The 16598-nt window shown below is 63.1% G+C and overlaps 1 protein-coding gene across 1 annotated transcript; it reads left to right on the top strand.

The window, feature by feature from the left end:
- The first annotated feature begins 719 nt into the window (after positions 1–719).
- NACA (nascent polypeptide associated complex subunit alpha) lies at positions 720–15632 on the top strand. Its single transcript, XM_062015381.1, has 8 exons — positions 720–795; positions 1197–1268; positions 11667–11752; positions 11851–11928; positions 12335–12481; positions 13103–13231; positions 14320–14442; positions 15499–15632. The coding sequence occupies exons 2-8, from the start codon at positions 1199–1201 to the stop codon at positions 15511–15513; spliced, it is 648 nt and encodes a 215-aa protein (XP_061871365.1). The 5' UTR covers positions 720–795; positions 1197–1198; the 3' UTR covers positions 15514–15632.
- The last annotated feature ends 966 nt before the right edge of the window (positions 15633–16598 follow it).

Below are 16598 nucleotides of genomic sequence, written 5' to 3'. Positions count from 1 at the left end.
TGAGGGAGCACTGGCAGGGGCTGCCCAGATGGGCTGTGGAAGCTCCTGCTCTGGAGACATCCCAACCCCAGCTGGATGAGTCCCTGTGTGCCCTGCTCTGGGTGCTGCTGCTCTGGCAGGGGGCTGCACTGGATGAGCTTCCCAGGTCCCTCCCAGCCCCTGAGTCTGTGAATATAGTGAAGATGGGGATGGAGATGCAGGGATGGGGTTCAGCTGGTGGGGGCTGAGGGTGCAGAGCCAGGTGACAGGGGCCCAGAAGATGAGGTGACCAAGGATGGGGTGACAGGGACAGGAGACACAGGGCCCAGCTGATGGGGTGCCCAGGGAGGGGGACACACAGCGATGGGGGTGTGGGAGGGCTGAGCTGGGGCTGGGGGCTGGGAAGGGGCCCTGTGTTGGGGTTACCTGGCCTCTCCAACCCTAGCTGGATGAGTCCCTGTGTGCCCTGCTCTGGGTGCTGCTGCTCTGGCAGGGGGCTGCCCTGGCTGAGCTTCCCAGCTCCGTCCCAGCGCTGGCGACCCTGTGCTGCCGCCACAGCCCCGGGTCGCTGCCGGCGCGGGGGTCCCGTTCCCCACAGCCGGGCCCAGCCCCGCCATGGCCGCGGCCCAGCAGCGCGGGGTCCCGCCGGCGCCCGGAACGGCTCTGCGCGGGCTGCGGGGCGGGTCGGGGCCGGAGCCGGGGCCGGGCCGTGCCGGGCGCTGCCCTTAGCCCCGGAAGTGCTGCGTCTCGCCGGAAGTCGCGCTTCCAGCTGCTCGCTCTCTTTCCGCCGCCATCTTGGGCCCCGCTCCCCGCACAGTGAGTCCCGCGGCCGCCATCCGCCGCCATCCGCCGCCATCCGCCGCCGCGCGGGGCCGGGGACGCTGCGGGACGTGCCCGTGCCGCTCGCGGCTCGCGGCCGGGCCGGGAGGAGGGAGGGAGGGAGGTTGCGGCGGCGCGACCGAGGCCGCAGCCGGGACCGTGTTCGGGGCGGCGGGAGCGGCCCCGCGCACCGGGGCGAGGAGCCGGGGGGGGCGGGGAAAGAGCCCCGTGGCCGGACCGGGGCCATGTGTCCAGTACAGGGCCCGTGGTGCCCGAAGCCCGTTCTCGTACCGGGAGGCGCTGGGTGTTGTGGGCACGGGACCGGCGCGGGCTGGCAGCGGCGCGTTCCGTGCGGAGCCCCGGCGAGCCCGGGCCTGTCGCCTCTCCCCTTCCCGCAGGAATGCCCGGCGAAGCTACAGAAACCGTCCCAGCCACGGAGCAGGAGCTGCCACAGCCGCAGGCTGAGACAGGTGAGGGCGGGCGGGGGGTCGCGGCGCTGCCGGGGCTGGGCCCGTCCCCGCGGCCTCCAGGCGCCCGGTGGCTCTTGACGAGGGGTGGGGGGGTGAAAGGACGCGCCGGGGCCGGTGTTTGTGGCGTCTGGGCCACGGGCTGGTGGCTCCCGCTCGCCTCGGCCGCTGTAGCGTGGTGCTGCGGTCAAAGGGCTTTGGCGTCGCTTCTGTCGTTTCCCACCCGAGTGCGGTTGTTGGTCCCGGGGAGAGCATCGGCTCAGCGGCGCCGGGGGCCGCGTTTGGACGTTCCTGCTGCGGCTCTTGGGTTGGGAGCAGGGGGACGAGCGGCTGTAGCTCTCAGGGTCCGGGTGTGTGGCGCCGAGGGTAGTTGGGGACAGGCACAACCGCCCCCGGTGACCCCTTTGTGCTCTGGAACTGGTCGGGGTTGGGAGTGAAAGTCCCGGTGGGGCTGGGGAATGTGGCTGCAGCGTTTTGGGGGGCAGCTGGCAGCAGGACTGGGGGGTCTGCAGCCTGTGTGGGACCCTGTTTTGCTGTCCAGCTCCCTCAGAAGCCTCCTGAGTGCCCTGGGGCAGTTGGCACAAGCTCTTGGCTGGGTTTTGCTGCACCCCTCTCCTGGCACTGCAGGGAAACCAGGTGTTGTCACCCAGCCCCGGGGGATGGGGGCTCTGTCCAAAGTACCTGTGGGATTTGGGGACCACGAGGGAAGCTGGGGTTTCCCAGCAGCTGGAGGTGCTGGCAGGAAGGTTCCTTTGGGAGGGAGGTGGCCCTGGCTCGCTGGGCAGCGGTGCCACAGCTCTGGTGTCAGCTCCTGGGGAGCTGCTGTGTGCTTTTGGTCCGTCTCCAGGCGTATTTGGGATTCCTGCAGTGGGGCCAACCTCCTCCCCCCCTTCCCAGGATGGTTGTTTTCCTCTGGCTTGGGTGACAGCTCCTGCCTTGAGTCTGGGAACAGCCTCACAGAGCACGTGTGGGGCGGTAGAAGCCAACAGTGGGCAGCTGAGCAGCCTGTGCTGTGGCAGGACCAGCTCCTCCAGCCCTGGGAGAGCCCAGGGTGGAGGTGACACAAACAGCTACAGAGGCTGGAGCAGCTGCCAGGGCTTGTGGGACTCCCTGCAAGGAGGGTGAAGGGGATGTGTGAGGGCAAAGGCTGTTGTGTTTACCCCCTCTCTGCTGAGCTGGCTGCTTGGAGATTGGCAGCACGAGAGGAGCTGGAGGAGGGAGCACAGGGTTCCGTGGGTGGGAACTGTCAGGCAGCTTCCTTTGATGTTTCTCTTGCTCTGTGGAGGTTGGATGTTCTGTGGGAAGCTCGTGAGGTTGGGCACAGCAAGCTTTAGCCTGCCATTATGGTGTGTCATGGAGTCATAGAATGCTGGGGATGGGAAGGGCCCTGCAGAGCTGCTCCAGCCCCAGCCCCTGCTCCAGCAGCTGCCCCTGGCTCAGGGGGCACAGGAACGTGTCCAGGGGGGGTTGGGAACCTCCTGAGAAGGAGCCTCCACACCCTCCCTGGGCAGCCTGGGCCAGGGCTCCCTCAGCTCAGCACCAAAGGACTTGCTCCTCCTGGGCCAGGGGCACTTGCTGTGTCCCAGCCTGTGCCCATCACCCCTTGTCCTGCCACTGGCCACCTCAGCACAAAGCCTGGCCCCATCCATCCTCCTTTAGGGACTGAGCAGCATTGAGAAGGGCCCCTGAGCTCAGGCTTCTGTTCCCCAGGCTGAACAGCCCCAGGGCTGCAGCCTTTCCTCCTCACACACATGTTCCATCCCTCAGCATCTTGCTGGCCCTGCCCTGGCCTCTCTGCAGCACTTCCCTGTCTCTCTGCAGCTGGGGAGCCCAGCACTGGCCCCAGGACTCCAGCTGAGGCCTCCCCAGCTCTGGCAGAGCAGAGGGGCAGCACAACCTCCCTGGCCCTGCTGCCCACACTCAGGGTGTGGGGGGCTCTGTGGCTTGGCTGCTCTCAGCATCCTGTCAGAGTGTGATGTGCTTTTTGGGAATCCTCAGTCTTGCTGGTTGCAGAAGGGGCCACAGGAGAAGTGTTGAAATGAAAACACTGTGTTTTATCTCAGAGACATCCTCACAAGGTGCTGGTGAGGTGTCAGTGGAGGCAGAGAAGGAACAGGGCAGCTTTCAGGGAGATGCAAACTTCCCAGAGCAGAGTGGTGTCTGTGCAGCCTGTCCTGGGACCAGCTCAGTGCTTGGCCAGGAGTTGTTGATCCTTTTTGAGGTACCAGTGGGTTCCCCAAAGCAGAACATTGGCACGAGACACCGATGCCCTGTGCTTGTTGGACAGCTCCTGTCTTCCTACCACCCCACTTTTAGGGGTAGATTGGGGGAATTGGGGCATTAGAAACATCTTCTGGATGCAGAGCAAGGGATGTCAACCCCAGAGGAGGCTGCTGGGAGTGACACTGGGAGTGACACTGGGAGTGTCACTGCTCTGGGCAGCAGTGAGGTGGGGCCTGAGCCTCTCCCCTCATCCCATGGCTGTGTTGGACAGGCTGGGCTGCGTTGGTGAGTGACCTGGCTGCTACTGGGGGTGATGAGAGCCAGTGAAGCTCCATCTCACTTGATGTGAAGAGGTCTCTGAGGTTTGGGCTCTGCAGCCTACCTGTGGCTTTGGTGGCTGTTCCTGGCTGTCCCTGGGGACAGACGTGCTGTGACACGCTGCTGCTGGGCTTGGGCTTGATGCTGAGTGTGGCCAGGCTGGTTCTGCTCCCTCCATCAGCAGCAGGGCTGGTTCCACTGGTCCAACCTGAGCTGTTATCCTCATGGCCCCTTCCCTGTGTGGTTCCCTTTGCTCACCCATGGGTGCTGGGCTCTCTCTGGGTGCGTGGGGGGAGCTGGATGGCAAATGCTCTCCTTGAAGGGACTTAATGACCTGTTGTTCTCCCTGTTCAGCTCCAGCTGCCCTTCCTCCCACAGCCCCTGTGCCTGTGGCAGCCTCAGGTACTCCACACCCTCCTTAACACCCCGTGTGCCACATTAACCCCAGTTTGCAGTTCTGGGTGGTTGTGGTTCCATTAACCCTAACAGCTTGCAGAGGGGAGCACAGGGCACTGGGGTCCTCATCCCCCAGTGGGTGCCTGTTGGTGGGGGCACTGCCTGGCCCAGCACAGCTGGAACAGGGATGCATGCCAGTTTGTTCAGTTTGACTGTTCTGTCCTATCCTTGGGTGAGTCCTCACAGAATCACACAGTGGTGGGGTGGGAAGGGCCCTGCAGAGCTGCTCCAGCCCCAGCCCCTGCTCCAGCAGCTTCCCCTGGCTCAGGGGGCACAGGAACGTGTCCAGGGGGAAGTTGGGAACCTCCTGAGAAGGAGCGTCCACACCCTCCCTGGGCAGCCTGGGCCAGGGCTCCCTCAGCTCAGCACCAAAGGACTTTCTCCTCCTGTGCCAGGGGCACTTGCTGTGTCCCAGCCTGTGCCAGTTACCCTTTGACACCCCTGCTCCCAGCCTGGAATGCAGTTCCCCAGGCTCCTGTGCAGTGCTGAGGGTCTGGCTGGGCATTAAGGGCTCCACAAAAGTTGTGGCAACTCCTTTGGTAGGGAAGAGCCAAGGGCAGAGCTGGTGGCAAGACTTGGCCCCTTCTCTGGCCCTGTCAGGTTCTGGGGCTGATGGCACCAGTCCTGGCATCGGGTTTTCCCTCCTGTCACTTGTGCCCATCAGCTACTGACACCCTGGCACTGTGCACTGGGGAAATGGGTGCTGGTGTCTGGAGTGCTGAACGTGCTGGGCAGTGCTGGAGCTGACAGGCCAGGCAGACACTTGCCTGCTGCTCTAGAAGCACGGCACAAAGGCTGGGGGGAAGCCAGGGCTGGGCTGGGGCCAGCTGCCTTCTCCTGGCTTCCCTCCCTCTCTCCTTTCTCTCATGGGGTCACTCTGTTTTTCTCCTTTAGCTGCTCTTCATGCTGCTCATTCCCCACCTCTGACTCCGTCTTCAGGCTCTGCTGGCCAGGCTCTCCTGGCTGAGCCACCCAGCCCTGCCACAGCCCTCCCAGCCCCCACCACCCCCCTGGCCCCCATTTCCCCCCCTGTGGTCCCTGCTGGTGCCATCCCTGTGTTTTCTGTTCCCCCTCAGCTTCCCCTCCCAGCTCTGCAGGTCCCAGTTACCACTTCTCCTCCTCCAGCTCCACAGTCCCCAAGGGCTTTGGCAGCCCCAGGATCTCCTGGGCCTGCCCCACTTGGCCCAGTGTCTCCAGGACTCCCAGCCCTGGTGGCTCCTGCTCTGGCTGCTGCTCCCACCACAGTGGCCCCCCAAGGTCCTGCTCTGAGCCCTGGTTCTCCCCCCACAGCTCCCACCTCTCCTGTTAAAGCTGCCCCTCTCCCACCACCCCCTTCCCTTCCCCTGGCTGCCTCTCCCCAGATGGCATCCCCCACTTTCCTACCTGCTCCCACCACTCCTCCCAAGGCTCCCCAAAGCCCAGGCTCTCCCCCTTTTTCCTCTGCAGCCCCTCTATGCCCCATCCTGGCACCAGCTGCCCAGGCAGTGCCAGTGTCTCCTGGCAGCCCTGTCTCTGCCCCGCTGGCTTCTGCTTCAGCCTCTCCCCTGCTCCCCCTCGCTCCTCCCCCATGCCCAGCTCTGGCTGGGGCCATCTCCTCACCTCCCTTCCTGGCTCCACTGTCACCCTCTGCCCCCCTTGTGCCAGCTGGGATGGCTCCTGGGAGTCCTGCTGCCACCCCACAGGGCCCAGCCCCTGGTGCTCCAGTGTCTCCACTGGATCCAGTTGCTCCTGTTGCTAAGACCTGTCCCACAGGCCCTTCCCCAGTGGCCTCAGCTGCTGCCTCTGCAGCTGTGGGAGACCCAATTGCTCCTTCCATGGCCAAGACACCTCCTGGGAGCCCAGACCCTTGGGCAGCACCTGCTGCTGCAGCAGCTCCTGTCGCTCCTGCCCCGTCCAAACCCTCTCTGGGAGTTGCCACATCTCCCACAGGGCCTCCAGCAGCAGCAGCAGTGGCTGCTTTGGCTAAAGCAGCTCCAGTGAGCCCCATCTCCCCAGCTGACCCCTCAGCTCCAGCAGCTCCAGCCACCCCTCCTGCTGCCAAACCAGCTCCTGTGAGCCCAGTGGCTGCCCCTTCAGCCCCTGCCAGCTCCCTGCCTGTCACACCAGCAGTGGCAGCTCCAGCAGCTCCAGCCACCCCTCCTGCAGGCAAACCAGCTCCTGTGAGCCCAGTGGCTGCCTCTTCAGCCCCTGCCAGCTCCCTGCCTGTCACACCAGCAGTGGCAGCTCCAGCCACCCCTCCTGCAGGCAAACCAGCTCCTGTGAGCCCAGTTGCTGCCCCTTCAGCCCCTGCCAGCTCCCTGCCTGTCACACCAGCAGTGACAGCTCCAGCAGCTCCAGCTACCCCTCCTGCAGGCAAACCAGCTCCTGTGAGCCCAGTGGCTGCCTCTTCAGCCCCTGCCAGCTCCCTGCCTGTCACACCAGCAGTGACAGCTCCAGTCACCCCTCCTGCAGCAAAACCAGCTCCTGTGAGCCCCATCACTGCCCCCTCAGCCCCTGCCAGCTCCCTGCCTGTCACACCAGCAGTGGCAGCTCCAGCCACCCCTCCTGCAGGCAAACCAGCTCCTGTGAGCCCAGTGGCTGCCCCTGTGGTCCCTTCCACAAAAGCTCCTGCATCCAAAAAGCCTCCTAAGAGCAGCCCAGTGGCTGCCCCAGCTGCTCCCTCTGCTGCTGCCACTCCAGTGCCAGTGACTCCACCAGCTCCAGCTGCCCCTGCTGTGGCCAAAGCATCTCCTGTGAGCCCTCTCCCTGCCTCTGCCACACCACCAGTGCCAGCTCCACCAGCTCCAGATGCTGCTCCCGCAGCCAAAGCAGCTCCCAAGAGCCCAGTCACTGCTCCTTCTCCTCCCTGTGCCAGCTCCCCTCCTGTCACACCAGCGGTGACAGCTCAAGCCACCCCTCCTGTGGCCAAAACAGCTCCTGTGAGCCCTGTCACTGGCCCCTCAGCCCCTGCCACTGGCCCCTCAGCCCCTGCCACTGGCCCCTCAGCCCCTGCCAGCTCCCAGCCTGTCACACCAGCAGCAGCAGCTCCAGCCACCCCTCCTGCAGCCAAAGCAGCTCCCGTGAGCCCGCTCCCTGCCACGCCACCAGTGCCAGCTCCACCGGCTCCAGCTGCCACTCCTGCAGCCAAAGCAGCTCCCAAGAGCCCAGTTGGTGCTCCCTCCCCAGTCCCACCAGTTCCTGCAGCTCCAGCTGCACCCTGCCCAGCCAAAAAGCCCTCAAAGAGCAGCCCCACCACTGCAGCTCCTGTGCCAGCGGCTCCACCAGCTCCTGCCACAGCCGCTCCCAAGAGCCCTATTGCAGCCACAGCAGCTCCACCTGCTCCAGATACCCCCCAGGCAGCCAAAGCAGCTCCCAAGAGCCCTGTTGCAGCCACAGCAGCTCCACCACCTCCTGCCACAGCCAAAGCAGCTCCCAAGAGCCCTGCTGCAGCCACAGCAGCTCCACCACCTCCTGCCACAGCCAAAGCAGCCAAAGCTGCTCCCAAGAGCCCTGTTGCAGCCACAGCAGCTCCACCAGCTCCTGCCACCCCCCAGGCAGCCAAAGCAGCTCCCAAGAGCCCTGTTGCAGCTACAGCAGCTCCACCAGCTCCTGCCTCCCCCCAGGCAGCCAAAGCTGCTCCCAAGAGCCCTGTTGCAGCCACAGCACCAGTGCCAGCTCCTGCCACCCCCCAGGCAGCCAAAGCTGCTCCCAAGAGCCCTGCTGCAGCCACAGCAGCTCCACCACCTCCTGCCACCCCCCAGGCAGCCAAAGCAGCTCCCAAGAGCCCTGTTGCAGCCACAGCAGCTCCACCACCTCCTGCCACAGCCAAAGCAGCTCCCAAGAGCCCTGCTGCAGCCACAGCAGCTCCACCACCTCCTGCCACAGCCAAAGCAGCTCCCAAGAGCCCTGTTGCAGCCACAGCAGCTCCACCACCTCCTGCCGCCCCCCAGGCAGCCAAAGCAGCTCCCAAGAGCCCTGCTGCAGCCACAGCAGCTCCACCAGCTCCTGCCACAGCCAAAGCAGCTCCAGAGAGCCGGGCAGCCCCTGCTCCAGCCCCTGCCACACCAGCTGCCCCAGCCCCAGCCGTTGGCAGCACCCCCCACAAAGCAGAAGCCGTGGCCGTCCTGCCTGGCTCTGCCTCAGCAGGTCACCTCCCAGCAAAGAAACAACCTCCCAGTAAAGCTGCCAAACCGGGGCCCCGTCCCCAACCAGCCAACCCCCCCTGCAAGGCCCCGGCCCCCGCCAGCGCCGCCACGGAGGACGACGAGCTGCCGCCTCTGCTCCCCCCCGAGCTGCCGCCCGCCGCCCAGCCGCCGGCGCAGCCCCTGCTGCTGGATGTGGCTCCCCGGGCAGCCGCGGCGCCCGCTGCTCCGGCGAAGCCTGGCCTGAAGAACGACAAGGGTATTTGGCACCTCGGTTTGCCGTGTGCATGGAGTGTCACTGGCTGCCCACCCGCTACTAACCCCCTGGGCAGGGCCTGGCTGCCCTCACGGCTCTCGGTGTGTTGGGTCTGGATGCCGGAGCCATGGCAGCCAGCGCTGAGCCTGCCCCAGTTGATGGTGCTGAACCTGCCCCAGCACCCAGCACTGAACATGCCCCTGCTGAAGCTGCCCCAGCAGCTGGTGCTGAACCTGCCCCAGTAGCTGAAGCTGCCCCAGCATCCAGCACTGAACCTGCCCCAGTAGCTGGTGCTGAACCTGCCCCAGTAGCTGGTGCTGAACCTGCCCCAGTAGCTGAAGCTGCCCCAGCAGCCAGCACTGAACCTGGTGCTGAACCTGTCCCTGCTGAACCTGCCCCAGCAGCCAGCACTGAAGCTGCCCCAGTAGCTGAAGCTGCCCCAGTAGCTGAAGCTGCTCCAGCAGCCAGCACTGAACCTGGTGCTGAACCTGTCCCTACTGAACCTGCCCCAGCAGCCAGCACTGAACCTGCCCCAATAGCTGAAGCTACCCCAGCAGCCTGTGCTGAAGTTGCTCCAGCACCCAGCACTGAACCTAGTGCTGAACCTGCCCCTGCTGAAGTTGCCCCAGCAGCCAGCACTGAACCTAGTGCTGAACCTGCCCCTGCTGAAGTTGCCCCAGCAGCCAGCACTGAACCTAGTGCTGAACCTGCCCCAGCAGCCAGCACTGAACCTGTCCCAGCAGCCAGCACTGAACCTGTCCCAGCAGCCAGCACTGAACCTGCCCCAGTAGCTGGTGCTGAACCTGTCCCAGCACCCAGCACTGAACATGCCCCTGCTGAAGTTGCCCCAGCAGCCAGCACCGAACCTGGTACTGAACCTGCCCCTGCTGAACCTGCCCCAGCAGCCAGTGCTGAACCTGCCCCACATCCAGCACTGAAGCTACCCCAGTAGCTGGTGCTGAACCTGCCCCAGTAGCTGGTGCTGAACCTGCCCCAGCATCCAGCACTGAAGCTGCCCCAGTAGCTGGTGCTGAACCTGCCCCAGCAGCTGGTGCTGAACCTGCCCCAGCATCCAGCACTGAACCTGCCCCAGCAGCTGGTGCTGAAGCTGCCCCAGCAGCTGGTGCTGAACCTGCCCCAGCATCCAGCACTGAACCTGCCCCAGCAGCTGGTGCTGAACCTGCCCTAGCAGCTGGTGCTGAACCTGCCCCAGCAGCAACTGTGCTGAAGCTGCCCCAGCACCCAGCACTGAACCTGCCCCAGCACCCAGCACTGAACCTGCCCCAGCAGCAACTGTGCTGAAGCTGCCCCAGCAGCCAGCACTGAACCTGCCCCAGTAGCTGGTGCTGAACCTGCCCCAGCACCCAGCACTGAACCTGCCCCAGCAGCTGGTGCTGAACCTGCCCCAGCAGCCTGTGCTGAAGCTGCCCCAGCACCCAGCACTGAACCTGCCCCAGTAGCTGGTGCTGAACCTGCCCCAGCACCCAGCCCTGAAGCTGCCCCAGCAGCTGGTGCTGAACCTGCCCCAGCACCCAGCACTGAACCTGCCCCAGCAGCTGGTGCTGAACCTGCCCCAGCACCCAGCACTGAACCTGCCCCAGCAGCAACTGTGCTGAACCTGCCCCAGCACCCAGCACTGAACCTGCCCCAGTAGCTGGTGCTGAACCTGCCCCAGCACCCAGCACTGAACCTGCCCCAGCAGCTGGTGCTGAACCTGCCCCAGCAGCCTGTGCTGAAGCTGCCCCAGCACCCAGCACTGAACCTGCCCCAGTAGCTGGTGCTGAACCTGCCCCAGCACCCAGCCCTGAAGCTGCCCCAGCAGCTGGTGCTGAACCTGCCCCAGCACCCAGCACTGAACCTGCCCCAGCAGCTGGTGCTGAACCTGCCCCAGCACCCAGCACTGAACCTGCCCCAGCAGCTGGTGCTGAACCTGCCCCAGCACCCAGCACTGAAGCTGCCCCAGCAGCGTGTGAGCAGGGAGCTGGGAGGGCAGTGCCCCGGGACCGGGCAGCTCACGGTGCGGCGGCACTAACGCGCGTCCTCGGGCACAGAGCACGGCGTGGCTTGTGGTGTGGGCACTGGGACTTGTTGAGTTGGTTCCACACAGGCTCTGGGAAGAGCTGTTGTGTGTCTGTACCCCAGGGTGTTGGGGGTGCTCTGTGTGTGTGTGTCTGGCATCTACCACGGTTCCCCCCTCCGTGTCCTTCCACACCTGCAAGGGGAAGCTGTGTGCCGAAACAGCCCCAGGGGAAACACCTTTGCCTGCCTGAAGTGTTGGGATCCCCCCTGGGCACACACTGATGCTTGTGCCAAGGGCTCCTGCGTGGCTGTGGGTGAGAGGCTCTGTCCAAGGAAGGAAACAGGATTGAATTGAGGTAATGGTGCACGAAAGGGCGTCATGGTCACCCTCCAGCCTCCTGCAAAGGCTGCAGACAGCCAGCTCTGTGGCGTGGTCACACACAGTTGTGCTGTGGCTCACAAGCTGATGGTACTGCAGCAGTGGCACAGGGGCTGGCAGCCCTCTGAGGCTCCATCTGCTTTCAGGACCTGGCACAGAGGCCATCCTGAGCATCCCAAAGTGCTGTTGCCTGTTGCTGGGGGTTTCAAGGTCATTGCAAGTTGTCCCCTGGAGTGAGGATTCAGCAGCCTCAGGACTCGCTGTGCTGGGTCTTGTTTCTGTGCCACGTGGCTGAGCTGCAGCCTCAGCTTTGCTGCTGCTGGCACAGGTCTGGGGGGAGCTGTGAGAGCCTTGAGCAGTGCTGCCCTGAGGCCTTTCCTAGCCCCTGCTGCCAGGCCAGCACAGTGCCTCAGGCTGGGGCAGCCTCCTGGGGCCTGGCGTGCTGCAAGCAGCCTCTGGCACCCGCTGCCCAGGGCAACTGGGGCTGCAGAGAGAGCTCCTTCCAGCAGATGCTGCTTAACCACTCTGCCTGGAAACAAAGGCAACAGTGGAAACCAGCGTGGTTCTTTGGTCTTGCCACATCCCCTGGAGCTGCCTGAGCTGCAAAGACATCCTCTGTGTTCCTGTAGGGTCCGGAACAGAGTCTGACAGCGATGAATCTGTACCAGAGCTCGAAGAGCAAGACTCCACACAGGCCACGACACAGCAGGCACAGGTAGGGCTGGCAGCACCCTCTCCCAGTGCCCAGCAGGGTCCCCACTGCTGCTGTCCACTCCTATTCTCAATGGTCCCTCTTGTTTTCTTTCCTTGCAGCTTGCAGCGGCAGCTGAAATAGACGAAGAACCCGTCAGCAAAGCAAAACAGAGCAGGAGTGAAAAGAAAGCACGAAAGGTGAGGCTGGATGCTGGAGGGACCAAACCTCTGTGCAAAGCTTTGCCTCCAGGTCTGGCACAGTGTCCCCACGTGCTGGGGTCTTCACCCACAAATCCTGTCTGGGGCTGCAGCTCTTCACTTGCTGTCCTTGTTCAGGAGCTGTGAGAGGTTGGTGCAATATTCTGCCCTTGTCAGGTGCCCAGAGCAGGGGTGCCACATCCAGAGTGGTGCTGTGGGTCACACTGGTCCTGGCACTAGAGAGTTCCCACGTGAAAAGGCTGCTTGGAGCAGTAAAAATGCACCTTGGCATTTGTGTGAGCAATCACCAGACCTGGCTCTCTGGAGAGCAGCTGAGCAAACACATCTCTTCATATCTTGGGAACTCATTTTTTCCCCTCACTGGCCTTTCTCTCGTGGGTTTCAGGCAATGTCCAAACTGGGCCTTCGCCAGGTGACCGGAGTCACCAGAGTCACCATCCGGAAATCCAAGAACATCCTCTTCGTCATCACAAAGCCAGATGTGTACAAGAGCCCGGCATCAGACACCTACATAGTCTTTGGGGAAGCCAAGGTGAGCTCTCACTGTTCAGCCTGGAGAAAGAGGAGGCTGAGGGGAGACAGGAGCACCCTCTGACACTCCCTACCAGGAGGCTGCAGGGAGCTGGGGGTCGGTCTCTGCTCCTGAAGGACAAGAGGAAACAGGCTCAAGTTGCCCCAGGGGAGGTTGAGGTTGAAGCTGCGGCAGAACTGTTTCCCTGAGAGGGGTGTCAGCCCCTGTGCCAGGCTGCCCAGGGAGCTGGGGGAGTGCCCAGCCCTGGAGGGACCCCAAAGCCGTGGGGTGAGGTGCTGAGGGGTCAGTGCTGGGCTGGGCAGGGTGAGGGCAGGGCTGGGCCTGCAGCAGCCTCAAGGGGCTTTAACCACCAAAAGGATTCCATGCAGCATCTGCCAGCCCCTGGGCTTCTGCTTGGCCTGGTGTGTGCTGTGACTGCTGCTGGTGGGTCCCAGCTGCCTTGTGCCTCCCAGGAGGGATGTGGGAAGCCCCAGGGGCTGTGCCCAGGGCCAGCCTCCTGGCTGGGTAGTGCCAGAGCTGTTGGGTGCCCAGTGTGGGGAGCACAGTGGCGGCTCTGAGCCTGTGTGCTCCTGGCACACTCTGCATGGTGTTGGCCTCACTGGTGCTTCTTCCCTCCTCCAGATCGAAGACCTGTCCCAGCAGGCCCAGCTGGCAGCTGCTGAAAAGTTCAAAGTGCAAGGAGAAGCTGTTTCAAACATCCAAGAAAACACACAGACCCCCACGGTGCAGGAGGAGAGCGAGGAAGAAGAGGTAACACCTTCCCCAGCCTGTCACTGCGGGGCTGGCAGGCTTGTGGTACACCTCTGGTTTGCTTTCCTTCATCCTTGTCTTCGCTGTGATGCCAAAGAGAGGGTGCAGGGTCAGGTCCTGGCAGTGCCAGGGGGATGTCTCCAGGGCTGGGAGTTGTGGTTTAGGCCCAGATGGGCTCAAGGACCACCCAGCTGCTTGCTCACTCCTCCTCCCTGACCACTGTGGTGGGATGGGGATGAGAAAAGTTACCAGAGGATGTCCTGGAGATCCCCAGGGACAGGGGGAGCTCACTCAGTAGTGGGTAAAAGAGACAGGACTGCTCAACCCAGGGAAAATCCATTTAATCCATCACTAACCAAAAGCAGAAGAAACAGAAAAAACAGAACAGGATGATGAGAAAAATACAAGCAGCCCTGTAACACCTCCTTCCCCCCATCCCTCCCCCTCCCAGGCTCAGCTGCCTGCTCCCATTTCTCCTTCCCCCAGTGGGGCGGGGAATGGGGGTTCAATAAGTCCCTCACCGATGGTCTTTGCTGCTCCTTCCTGCTCAAAGGAGGAGGAGGAGGGCTCCTTGCATTCCCCTTTGCTCTGTGCTGATCCCTTCCACAGGATACAATCCCTAACAAACCTCTCTGGTGAGTCTGGGGCTGCAGCTCCTCCCAGACTCCTCCCCATGGGTCTCCTGCCACATTCTGCTCCAGGGCCACCTCCCCACAGAGCCTCAGCCCCTCTGGACACAGCCACTCCTCAGCCACGGGGTCCTCCATGTGTGCAGGGGACAGTCCCCACCTCACCGTGGGCTTGGGGCCTCTGCTTGGCACCCTCCTCCCTCACTGTGTGGTCACTTCTCTCTCATCCCACTCCCTCTCTTCTTTCTTTTCCTTACAAAGTGACTGCAGAGCTGCCTCAGTCTGAGGTGGGTCTGACCTGGAGCTGAGGGATGTTTCCACTGCTGCCCTTCCCCATGTCCCCAAAGAACTGGCTTCACACAAACCCAGCAGCCCCATCCCCGCTGCCCACATGGGACCTGCCCCACTCCATCCCATTGCCCTCTGCCAAGCACAGCACAGCCTCTTTGTCTCCCTCAGGTTGATGAGACTGGCGTGGAGGTGAAAGACATCGAGCTGGTGATGTCCCAGGCCAACGTGTCCCGAGCAAAGGCCGTGCGGGCGCTGAAGAACAACAGTAACGATATTGTAAATGCCATAATGGTGAGTGTCAGGTGGGGACAGCCCTGGGGGCACAGCTGGGGAAGGGAGGGCAGTGGAGTTCCACACTGCAGAGCAGGGCTGTGAGTAGTGGTGGCAGGATCTGCTGCCAGGGGCCAAGACTCCCTGTATGTCAGTGGCCAGGGCCCCCTACATTTTGGTGGCCAAGACCACCTGCATGTCAGTGGGCAGGAGGCTGCTTGTCAGGGGCCATGACCCTCTGCATGTTGGTGGCCAGGACCCCCTGTCAGGGGCCAGGACCCCCTGTGTGTCAGTGGCCATGACCCTCTGCATGTTGGTGGCCAGGACACCCTGGATATCAGTGCCCAGGACCCCCTGTGTGTCTGTAGCCAGGACTCCCTGTGTGCCAGTGCCCAGGACCCCTGTGTGCCAGTGCCCAGGACCCTCTGTGTGTCTGTAGCCAGGACCCCCTGTGTGCCAGTGCCCAGGACCCCTGTGTGCCAGTGCCCAGGACCCTCTGTGTGTCTGTAGCCAGGACCCCCTGTGTGCCAGTGCCCAGGACCCCCTGTGTGTCAATGCCCAAGACCCTCTGTGTGTCTGTAGCCAGGACCCCCTGTGTGCCAGTGCCCAGGACCCCTGTGTGCCAGTGCCCAGGACCCTCTGTGTGTCTGTAGCCAGGACCCCCTGTGTGCCAGTGCCCAGGACCCCTGTGTGCCAGTGCCCAGGACCCTCTGTGTGTCTGTAGCCAGGACCCTCTGTGTGCCAGTGCCCAGGACCCTCTGTGTGCCAGTGCCCAGCACCCCCTGTGTGCCAGTGTCCAGGACCCCTGTGTGTCTGTAGCCAGGACCCTCTGTGTGCCAGTGCCCAGCACACCCTGTGTGTCAATGCCCAGGACCCTCTGTGTGTCTGTAGCCAGGACCCCCTGTGTGCCAGTGCCCAAGACCCCCTGTATGTCTGTAGCCAGCACCCCCTGTGTGTCTGTAGCCAGGACCCTCTGTGTGCCAGTGCCCTGGACCCACTATGTACCAGTGGCCAGAGCAGGGGGCTGCATGCCCAGGGCACGGGTGGCTCCCAACCAACCCTCTCTTGTGTCTGCAGGAGTTGACGATGTAGCTGCCAGAGGGAGGAGAGGAACCTTTTTTGGTGTTTCAGAGAAGAGTAAAATGCAACTAAATTTAAAATTTGTACTATTTCTATCCATTAATAAAAGTTGTGGCTTATTGTTGGTGAAACACTTTGTGCTGCCTGTTGGTTTCGCTGCACTCACCTCCCTGGTAGACGAGGCCCCAGGGTGGAGCTTTCCTCCCAGGGAGATCTCAGCCTGATACCCTGTCCTGTCCCCACAGTGGAACAGCACCTGCCCATCCCCTTGTTTCCTTCCTGTTGCCAAGGTCACCCTCGGCTCCAGCCCAGGACACAGCCCAGCCCAGGCTCTCTCCTCCTGTCCCAGCCCAGAGGTGAGGCTGCAGCGTCACCTCTTTTGTCCCCTCAGCGTTCCCCTCAGCAGCTGTGGGTTCTCCTCACTTCCCTGCACCGGGGTGGGTTGAGGCATCACACACTTTGTGCTCAGATCCAAAGGGAAGCTGAGGCTCATCTGGCTGCTGTTTCACTGGCTGCATCACCGTGGGAAGGGGCTGCAGGAAGCCTGGGTTTACCCACAAAGCTGCTGTTGGCAGGCACAGGGAGCAGCCCCCTGCCCACAGGGGAGTGAACTGACATCCACCCCCTCACAGCACCGAGTCACACCAAGTGCAGAGCCTGGAGCTGGGCCCCATGTGCTGCTGAGCAGCGCTTCTGCCCACTGCCATCGTAAAGGCAGCCTCTGCCAACAGCCCCTTAAAGCTGATGAGGGACACAGCAGCACAACCAGCCACAGAGGAACCCCAGAGGAAGCAGATGGTGGCTGGGAGCCCTTGGTCACCCCAGAGCTGTGGCCTCCCTGTGCCAAGGTGGCAGCGAGGGAGGGCAGCCACAGCCCAGAGTGGCTCAGGGAGCGATGGAGCAGGACAGGCACAGCCACTTGGGGCACTTTCCATAACTAAGCTGGAGAGCTGCTGGCTCAGGGAGCAGTGATGGGATTTTGGAGCAGCCTCAGCCTTGAGCTGAGGCTGCTCCAAAATCCCATCACTGCTCCCTGAGCCAGCAGCTCTCCAGCTTAGAGGGGGTGGAATGCAGAGGCCAGAAGCAGGAGCCAGGTC

The sequence above is a fragment of the Colius striatus genome, chromosome 26 (assembly GCF_028858725.1).
Source record: "Colius striatus isolate bColStr4 chromosome 26, bColStr4.1.hap1, whole genome shotgun sequence".
In the NCBI taxonomy this organism is placed as follows: Eukaryota; Metazoa; Chordata; class Aves; order Coliiformes; family Coliidae; genus Colius; species Colius striatus.
This window is presented reverse-complemented; position numbering and strand designations above follow the sequence as displayed.